Here is a 10,541-nt window from a genome sequence, read left to right as displayed (position 1 = left end):
TATTATAGTTCCCCGACATGATCTCGAGTTTTTCATAAATATAAGCATCTATCTATTATAGATTTGATAAAAAATACATATATAGGACTTTTTAATTCAGTCGTGCATCATCCTTTGAATAACTGTTGCGAATGATATTCCAAATGAAAAAAAAACTACTCAAACTATGACCTGCATAGAAGGAGAAGTAGTGTGATAATATTGAAGTTAATGAATCAATTACCTCCATAGTTTACTTTTTTGCCATAGGATTAAACACTAAAAAAAGTCATACCAAAACTAATTTCAAGAAAACATTAGGACATGCATAAATATAATTATAAAGTAGAAGTTAGTGTCTGTAATACCCGGTAGGGGCCGAAAAATAGTAGGTAAAAAATTATTATCATACTAATTTTTATGTAACTACTAAAACCCATTGATAAATGAATCATTACCATTTGAAAGAGGGTGAATTACAATCATTAAAATAACCATGGGCCCATAAATCATTATTTGGTGACATGAAAACTTGAGTAGGTGAAAATAATACACATAGTGCTGACTTATGCACGATAATGATAGATAGATAAACCATAATATTCGACACCTCTTATATACTATCAATAAGTAAATCATCAATCAATAATCAGAATATGGTGAAGTGTTGCTATTCAAAATAAGCATGTCATAATGAACCTTTCCAAAAAGCACAAGGACCAAAATAAAATCTTCTATAAATAAGTAAAATGAAGAAAACATTTCATGTTGTAAGTATTGCATATTGATGCAACATTATTGGACAGGAAGGTAAATCTTGTTTCAAAAATAGAATTTAATTGGAACGGATATCTTTGGATCAAATATTGAAGGATGATGGTTTGTGATTATTCAATCTTAGGAGCACATTAACATATATGATATAATTGATCCTGAAAAGAATCATACACTATTTTTTTAAGGAGAAAACTGGAGAATCAAAAAAGGAAGTGACGTAGGACGACGTCAGTGACGTCCTACGGTGGGCGTGTGATACGCTCATCCTACTCTGGGACGATCGTCTGGGATCGCACGTCCCGCTCTAGGTTGTCCCGTATAGGTCCTGCGAGGGGCCTCAATTCGTTGAAGCCGAGGGTGACGCTATCTCCACATGGTCTGCGCCCACGTGGTAGTCGTCGAGACATTGGTAGACCCGACGACCGGTTGGCGGGTAGGTCCGCCGCCTAGATGACGAGACGACGGCAAACTGTGCAGCGGCATACGATGACCGAGGGCAGCGGCGTGTGGCGACTAAGGGCGGCGGCCGAGGGCGGCGGCCAAGGACGACGGCGTGCGGCGTCTGAGGGCGGCGGCAGCAGCGGCCGAGGGCGGCGGTGGGTGGCGGCCGAGACAACGGCGTCGACGGCGGCCAGGGCAGCGGTGGCGGCGTCGGGCGGTGGCCGAGGGAGGCGGGAGGCGGCCGTCGAGGGCGGTTGGAGGCGGCCGTCAAGGGCGGCGGAGGCGGCCGTCGAGGGGGGCTGGAGGAGGCCGTCGAGGGCGGCAGGAGGCGGCGGCCCTGCGCGATGGCGGCGGCCCTGTGCGAGGGCGGCTGCCTCGTGCGGTAGGCGGCGGCCCCGAGCAGAAGGCGACTGCCCCTCGACCTGGGACCCCGGCGGCGGTGGCGGCGGCTGCCTAGGGTTCTGTCAGCATGTCCCGACGGAACAGGAGGGGGGGCGGAACGGGACGGGCGGCCAAAGTCGGCCCTGTTCCCGTTCCGCCCTTCTCTCTCTCACCCTCTTTTCTTCTTTCTCTCCCTTTTTCTTAATTCCTTTTTTTTCCAAAAATTCAAAAGAGACTTCTCCACTTCTTACCCTAGGGGTCCTATATATAGGCCCCATGAGAAACAAGGGAAACCCTAACTAAACATGAAATTTTAACTAAACCTAGGAAAAAAAAACCTAGATAACTCGAGGGCATTGCCATCATGAAGAAGGTGCTCGGTCAATCCTCTCCAAGGAGTTTAGCTTCCCAACCATTGAACTGAACAACCTGGTGATTCCTCTTCCATCACCAGCTCTCCTGAGGGGAACTACTTTTTATAGCTATTTAGGCTTAGGATTTTTAGGTCTTCTACGCACAAACATACCTTTTTTAATTCTAGCTATGGTGCGGACGTGGATCTTTAATTACTCGCTCCCGCTCTTAAAATCATGCTTGCCATGAAAAAAATTTCTATTAGTATACCCTCTCCCTTACTCAACAGCCCCTTGTTTGTGAAGTACACTTCCGGAATTAACCTTTAGTCTTGGATTTTAACAAATTTCTAGGCTGGGCTTCTTCTAAGCTTTTAAAATGACAGCATAAGGTTACATAAAATTAGAGTTAAGAAAGTGTGTTCCACACTATAATAGAGACAGAAAGAAAGCTTGCATCTCCATCTTTTTTTACTTTGTAACCTTAAACTCTTTATCCTATAAGTCAATTTTGCAGTCTAGCTCTACATTACTAAGATATCTCTTCGTCACTTTCTTCATTCGCTGTTCATTTACTTCGTAACGTTTTGTTCTTTTATTTATTTGCTCCCGCTCACTCGCGCCTTCGCTCCCGCTCTTCGCGCCTTGCAGAAAGAACTTATCCCGCTCATAAATTCGCGCCTTCTTTATCCGCTGGATAACGTTGATTAGCGCTACGCGCCTTCGCTCTGTCGCTTCTGTTCCCTCGCGCCTTATCTTCAAGATAAGTTTCTTTCATTTATCCGATAACGTTCTTCAAGAAATCCGCTGGATAACGTAACCTCAGAACTTTTAATCCGTTTCATCTTCGCCTATCTTGTCATCACCCACGGGAAAAAATAGAAAAGGTTTTCCAAAAAAAAGAAAACAATTGTGGGTACTGCATATTGATGAAATATATGATGCAGAAAGGAAAATCTTAACTCTTTTATTTATCATGTCTTAATCGTGAATATTTATCTTGAAAAAATAAGCACTTTCAAAATGACACAGGGGTATGAATAAAATAAAGTCATTATCAATTAAACAAGAAAAAAAACTATTTATTGGGAAAATTTAAACTATATTCATGAATATTGAGCTGGATATAATAGGAATTTCCAAATTAATGAGGATCTAAAATACAACCGATCTTCTTCCTTTTGGAAAAGAAAATGAGGTATGCACCAAACCCAGATTTAGAGTGCTTGGACTTGAAACATGGTAAACATAATTTCAATTTAAGCTATGATAAAACAAACATTTTCCAAATGACACGAGGGCATACCTATTATAATAATACCCCTCCATTTGGAAAATAAATGAAGTACATATTTAAACCAGATCTATAGGGGATAGGATTGAAACACACTCTAGTATAATTGTGAAAATTGTGCTGGATAAAAATTTCATTTTCTAAAATACACGTGCATATATAATTAAATCTTTATCCAATTGGAAAATAAAATACAGTACACACCTAACCCACATTTGAAGGGGGTAGAATTTTGAAAATGTCAGATACAATCACGCAGATTGAGTTGGATAAAATAAGCAAATTACAAACCAAAAAGGTGAATAAATAAAATAAAAAATATTTATCCACCTAGAAAAGAGGTTGAAGTACGCACCCAAACTATATATGAAGGGGGGCAGAAGTGAAACAAGGTGAGCTATAATCGTGAACATTGATAAGGACAAAATAAGAAATTTCCAAAACCCACAGAGGAACAAACACAATAAAAATATTTCTCCACTTGAAAAATAAAATTAAATGTGCACCTGAGCCAGATCTGGAGGGGGTATAATTTAAAAGTGTCAACTATAATCATGCAAATAGGTATAGATAGAATAAATATACTCCAAATGGCACAAGGGCATAAATATAATACAAATCTTCTGCCATTTAAAAAAGAAAAACAAGTAATCCCCTGACCCAGATCTAGAGAGGGGTGTAGAATTGAAAGATGATGTATAATAATTGTGCAAATTTTTTTGGATAAATTGTTTTTCCTACGTACGTGGTGGTAGAATACAATAAAAATATCCATCCACTTGGAAAAGAAAACGAAATACACACCTAACCTAGATCTTAAGGGGCCCATATTTTAAAATCAAATGTATTCATATAAATTAAGCTGGACAAAATAAGCATTTTCCAAACTTCAGGGGGACACAGATAATAAAATTCTCCCTCCCATTAGATAAGAAAACAAGATTATACACCAAACTAGTATCTAAAGGGGATCAGAATTGAAACAAGGAGAACTATAATCATACAATCTTGGATGAATAAAATACTAATTTCCTAAACCCTAGGGGAACAAATATAATTAAATATTCATTCAATTAGGAAATAAAATAAAAGCACACCTAACCCAGATCTGGAGGTAGCAGAATTGAAGTAATGAGAACTATATTCGAGAAAATTCATACGAATAAAATAAACATTTCCCAAAACCCATGTGGGCTGAAATACAATAAAAAACTTCATCCAAATAGTAAAGAAAACAAAAATTCACACCTAACACATAGACAAAAAGGGGGGTGCAGAATTGAAACAAAGTAAACCATATTCATGCAAATATAGATGAATAAAAAATCATTACCCCAACTCCAAGGGCCACAAATTCCTCCTCCACTTGAGAAACAACACAAATCACGTACCTGGTGTCACAAGTAAAAGTGAAACAAAGTAAACTATATTCATGAAAATGCATACCAATAAAATAAACATTTCTCAAACCCCAAATGGACACAAATACAATAAAATCTTCATCCAAACAGTAGAAAAAGTAAAACTTTGCACTGACCTCAGATCTGAAGGGGGGATGCAAAATTCGAACAAAGCAAACTGTAATCATGAAAATTAAAATGAATAAAAAACCATTACCCAAAACCCTAACTGCCACTAAGACAATAAAAATCGTCATCCGCTTAAGAAACAACACAAATTACAAGCCTAACCCAGATCTAGAGAGAGTTGGGGGCGAGAATTGAGACAAAGTAAACCATCAAAAAATCATTTTCCAAACCCCAAAAGGTACTAAGACAAAAAAAATCTTCCTCCACTTAAGAAACAACTCAAATTACAAGCCTAACCCAGATCTGGAGAGAGTTGGGGGCAAGAATTGAAACAAATAAAACCATAAACTGACCATTTTCCAAACCAACAAGGCCACTAAGACAATAAAAATCTTCCTCCACTTAAGAAACAACACCAATGTCAAGCCTAACCCAGACCTGGAGAGAGTTGGGGGCAAGAATTGAAACAAATTAAACTAAAACGAACCATTTTCCAAATCCCACAAGGCTAGAAAGACAATAAAAAACTGCCTCCATTTAAGAAGCAACACAGATTTCAAACCTAACCCAGATCTGTGTTGAAATAATTGAAACAAATTAAAACCATAAAACAACCATTTTCCAAAAACCTAGAAGGCCGCAAGGACAACAAAAATATTCCTTCCACTTAAGAAACAACACAAATTAAAAGCCTAGCCCAGATCTTGAGAGGGGAGCAGGGGCAATAATTGAAAAAAATTAAACCATGAACCAACCATTTTCCAAAAACCCACAAGGCCACTAAAACAAAAAAATCTCCCTCCACTTAAGAAACAACACAAATTACAAACCCAACCCAGATCTGGAGAAATGGGGGGGGACCAGAATAAAAACAAAGTCAACAATAAAATAACCCTTTTTTCCCAAAAAAAAACACACAAATCACAAACCAAACCCAGATCACAAACTATAAAATAACCAATTTCCAACCAACTAAAAAATAACCACAGTAAAAATCTCCCTCCCCTGTGAGAGAAAAAAAGAAAAACCAAGTTTGGGCCCAAGAGAAGTTGTCAGGAGGGTGGGCCCATTAAGCCAGTATCGGATATGGAGCGGGCCTATTGGGCCGAGGATCCAATAACCGTCTCATCAGATATGGATAGGCCGTCTACTCACTCTTTTGCCTTTGCCCTCTTCCCTCTCCCCCGCCCAAATTCTAGGGTTTCGGCCCATCGCCGTTCTCTCTCTACCCCTCTCTCTCTCTCTCTCTCTCTGTCTCTCTTTCTCTCTCTAGAGAGATCGCCGGGGTGATGGCCAGCCCAGTTTGATCGCGGTTTAGGCCTCCGTGGGCAGGCGATTGGGCTCGATTTTGATTGAAACGGGCCGATCCCGCTTCGATTTCATCGCAGGTGAGGAATTTATGGTGTTTGCCGTGATGGGTTCTTCTTCGTTTTCGATTCCTCGGCGTTGCTTGCATGGTTCCCGGTTACCCTTCTCCCTCGCGTTGAGAGTGGAGACGGGTAATTGCGTTCTTTGCTCGATTTTCGCTGTTCTTCCGGGTTCGTGGGAGGTGTTGCTTGGGTTTTGCGTCGTGGGTTGTTTGGATTTTGTCTCCTGTGGGTTTTGTGTGAATCAATGGTAGAAGGGTCGAGTGGGGTTGCGGAAATTGAGGGTATAGGTTGGGTTTTTTTTTTGTGGGGTTGCTCTTGCTCTGGGATGTTCGAATTTGATCTCTTGTGGGTGATTCATGAAGCTTTTGCCTGTTTATTGGCCGACAGAAGTTTCGATGGGAGTCTGTAGTGGAGGAATGCTTCATGTTTGTGCGGAAACTGATGGTTGAATCTGGATTTTTGTACGAGATCTGTGATCGTCCTCATGACGGCGTCGATTTGAGTACGTGGGCTTGGTTGGATTTTAAAAATCTTCTTCAAATCTAGGTTTCAGTTCGCGATTATCTTTGCGTCGTTTGTTGGTTTTTGACTCAACTGGTTTAGGATGATGTCAAACTTTGCAATTCTGCCCGTTTATCTCGAAATGACGTCAAACGTTGCCGAATGATAAATCCAAAGCTAAAATTTTCTCGGGATTTCAGATTCTATATTCATTCATTGAGGTAAATGCGTCTGACTGGCATTATTTTAATTTTGGAAATAATTTTCCTCCCTATAAGACCCAGATCTTTAAACTTACTCTACCTCAAAATCTCATTTTAACCAGGATTACTCCTCCGTTTCCTAGTTTTATTTGTTCACTACTTTCTCGACCTCTAACGTGTTTTTTATCTCATAACTGTGTGCCCTTAAACTCCTTGATTATTTTGTGAAGAAAATTATCACATTAAACGTTTTATTGCACTGTATTGCGTTTCGAATTTGGATGATTTCTTCAATCTATCTTGCCATTTCATGTTATATTTACGAGCTTCTATTTATTAAGTGGGAAGTCGATCGATGTTTTGAGTTAATCAGGCACCCTGGAGTTCGTTTCAACCTTTCTGGCGTTCGATTTGCGTAGGAGTGAAGCCTGACACGTTTGACGTGGGGTTTTATTTCATTTTATCGTTGGGTTCTCTATGCGTTTATGTCTTCTCCTAATTCTTCGTTGCATTCCGACCGGACAAGTAGATGCACAATAAGAGGAGAAGGAAACCAATTTTTTTTTTATTTAATCACGTTGTGTTCATAATTTTTTTATACCATGTTTTATTGGACTAGATTAGTGTGACTGTAACTTTCTATTTCTGTCATTTAGCTGACTGTCTTCCATGAACAGATTTGATACACATTTATTCAACATGGAAGGGACGAGCAATCATGAACAGCTTGCTATGGAAGTAACACCAACCTCGAGACGAAGGCGAAAGAGATCCCTTGTTTGGGAACACTTCACCATCGAGACCGTATCCGATGGATGTACAAAGGCGCTCTGCAAGCAGTGCAACCAGAGCTTTGCATACAGCACCGGCAAGAAGATTGCTGGAACCAGCCACCTGAAGCGCCACATTACAGTAGGATCCTGCTCGAAGCTTCGCCAGGAGAAGCGACAGCTGGCTCTAATGTCGTGCTCGAAGACCGATGGCAACAGCACCGAGCCGCCAAAGAGACGTTATCGGTGGCGCAACACTGTATCCTTTGACCAGGACCGTAGCCGCATGGATCTTGCCAAGATGATCATCATGCAAGAGTACCCACTTCATATGGTTGAACATGCCGCGTTCAAGGCCTTCATCCAAGGGCTTCAACCCCAGTTCAAGATGCCGGATCATGGTTCCATTGAGAAGGAAATCTTGGGCATTTACCAGAGGGAAAAACAGAGCCTTGCCCAGTTCTTTGCTGGGATCCCGGGGCGAGTCTGCCTCAGCATCGGTCTGTGGACTACGAGCCAGACTCTTGGGTACGTCAGCATTAACGAGCACTTCATTGACAACGACTGGAAGCTTCATAGCCGTTTGCTCAACTTCAGCATGGTGTCGTCTCCGCATTCTGAGAACGCCCTCAGCGACGTCATCGGGCTTTGCCTCTCAGACTGGAACATAAAAAGCAAGCTGTTTACCCTCACACTGGACAACAACTGCTCGTCCCATGACATCTACAGTGCAAATCTGCGGGATCATCTGTCAAGCAAGAACGCTTTGACCCTGAAAGGCCAGCTATTTGTCGTGCGCTGCTATGCCCACTTGCTCAATCTCGCCGCCCAAGACGTGATCGCCTCCATCCACGGCATCATCTACAACATCAGGGAGAGCTTGAAGTACGTCAAGGCATCCCTTGTCCGAGAGGAGCGGTTTGCGGAGATAGTGCAGCAGCTGGAGATACCGTGCTGTCGGCCGCTGTCCCTCGACGTCCAATCCCACTGGGACACGACTTACCTGATGCTTGTTGGTGCCTTGGAGTTCAGGCATGCCTTCTCCTACTTGGAAACATGTGATCCCCACTACAACGAAGCACCGTCCCCTGATGACTGGAAGAAGGTGGAAACAGTCTGCAATTACCTCAAGCTTCTCTACGACTCCGCCAACGCGATCTTGGGGGCTGCAGATCCGACGGCTAACATATACTTTCATGAAGCATGGAAGATCCACTTTGAGCTGGCGAATGCTGTGTCCGGCGAGGATAGCGTTGTATGCGGCATCGCCAAAGAGATGCACGAGAAGTTTGACAAGTATTGGAAAGACTGCAGCCTCGTGCTGGCCATTGCAGTGGTCATGGACCCGCGTTTCAAGATGAAGTTTGTGGAATTCGCCTTCTCAAAGCTGTATGGTGAAGATGCGGGAAGATACATCAAGATGGTAGATGATGCCATACACGCCCTCTTCGATGAGTACATCATGCAGCCCATCTCTCTGATTCCAGCTTATGAGGATCATCACCAGGGGGACTTGGACAACGGCATTGCAACCCCAAAGGAAGACCATGACATTACCATGGTCGATCATGATCATGATCATGGAGCAAACCCATCTTCTGCCCCCACCGAGAATCTTACAAATGGTGAGGACCAGGTTGCCGAGGATACCTCTGTCGCACCAGCTCCTACCGATGCTGCTGCTGCTGCTGCTGCCAGTGTAGCAGATGCTATTCCTTCTGACGATGCATCTGCCGCAGTTGCTTCCGAGGAAGCTCCTACTGCCGTTGATGCCCCCACTGACAATACCTCCTCTGCCGATGCCTCTACTGCCGCAGTCCATGATGCTGAAGCCGGTAACGACGCGGCTGATATAGCCGAGGGTGTCATGACCGACGAGGGGAACGAGGTTCCTACCTCCATTGAGACTGCCACCATTCTAGATGCTTCCAATGCCAGTAATGGGGACGGCATCGAGCATCAGGAGCATCACCCGTCTACCGGAGACAGGCTGGTGGATTTCGACATCTATATCTCGGAGATCTCGGTGACGCAGCAGACGAAGTCTGAATTGGAGCAGTATCTGGAAGAGGCCCTCATGCCCAGAATACATGGGTTTGATATTCTGAACTGGTGGAAGCTGAACAGCCTCAAGTACCCTGTGCTTTCAAAGATGGCGCAGGACGTTCTCGCAATACCTATGTTAACCATGCCCACTAGCTCTATTTTTAACGCTGGGAACGGGAGCCGGCTGCTGGACGAGTACAGGAGCTCGTTGCAGCCGGAGACGGTGGAGGCGCTCGTCTGTGCCAGAGACTGGCTACTGTATGCGCCCACGGCTGAGGCGCCGATGACGAGTACTGCCATTGTCAAGTTGGAGCAGTAGATGGATGTGGGTTCCTTCCAAGGAGCTCTATTTCATAGTTTCTTAGATTAGATCGAAGATGAGGGGTTGTTTTGAGGGGGGAGGGGTCTCATGCAGATTTTAGAGGGTAGATAAGTGTATCTGCTTTGTCTCTTGACAGTTATCTTTCTAAGATTGATCTTCTCCTTCTCCATCATCTTTGATGTAGAGTGATTTTATAATAATCCTAGTTACGAAGAGGATGATGGTCAAGATCTTCTTAGTGGGATGATGCCAAATTGGAGTTGTAGAAGGATCTGGGTTCCTGCCAATGAGATCTCTTTTCTACTGGGTTTCTTAGTGGAAGGTGAGGGGGTTCTTCTGAAGAGTTTTGGTGGTGGATGAGTATATTTGCTTTCTCTTGACAGTTATCTTCCTGAAATTGATCTTCTCCTTTAAAGACGACTTGCACCATTCTTGTCATGCTTGGTTATTTGTACCTGTTAAAGAAACATCATATAAATTGGAAGTACATTTTATAATTATAAATTCCAAAATATTTCCTAAATGAAATTAATATATCTTTATTCAATAAAGACTATGCCAATCTATATTCAATG

General features: G+C 42.7%; 1 protein-coding gene across 4 annotated transcripts; it reads left to right on the top strand.

The window, feature by feature from the left end:
- The first annotated feature begins 5,905 nt into the window (after positions 1-5,905).
- Positions 5,906-10,381, top strand: LOC144712685 (zinc finger BED domain-containing protein RICESLEEPER 2-like). Of its 4 annotated transcripts, none has more exons than XM_078586967.1 (3): positions 5,906-6,142; positions 6,512-6,626; positions 7,506-10,381. In XM_078586967.1, the coding sequence occupies exon 3, from the start codon at positions 7,528-7,530 to the stop codon at positions 9,961-9,963; it is 2,436 nt and encodes an 811-aa protein (XP_078443093.1). In that variant the 5' UTR covers positions 5,906-6,142; positions 6,512-6,626; positions 7,506-7,527; the 3' UTR covers positions 9,964-10,381. The 4 variants fall into 4 exon arrangements, with proteins under 4 accessions (XP_078443093.1, XP_078443085.1, XP_078443102.1 ...); XM_078586976.1 differs by lacking the exon at positions 5,906-6,142 and adding an exon at positions 6,170-6,405; XM_078586959.1 differs by lacking the exon at positions 6,512-6,626 and having other exon boundaries at positions 5,907-6,142.
- Positions 10,382-10,541: the final 160 nt, after the last annotated feature.

This window comes from Wolffia australiana, chromosome 1, assembly GCF_029677425.1.
Source record: "Wolffia australiana isolate 7733 chromosome 1, ASM2967742v1".
NCBI classification, from domain to species: Eukaryota; Viridiplantae; Streptophyta; class Magnoliopsida; order Alismatales; family Araceae; genus Wolffia; species Wolffia australiana.
The sequence above is the reverse complement of the archived record's forward strand: the minus strand, read 5'-3'. Positions and strand labels throughout refer to the sequence as shown.

What these genes read in the sequence shown, in the direction of transcription:
- LOC144712685 (XM_078586950.1), top strand. Translation starts at nt 6,788, where the DNA reads ATGATAAATCCAAAGCTAAAATTTTCTCGGGATTTCAGATTCTATATT. An exon ending in TTCTATATTCATTCATTGAG is followed by an intron (nt 6,847 to 7,505) that starts GTAAATGCGTCT and finishes TTCCATGAACAG; the next exon opens with ATTTGATACACATTTATTCA.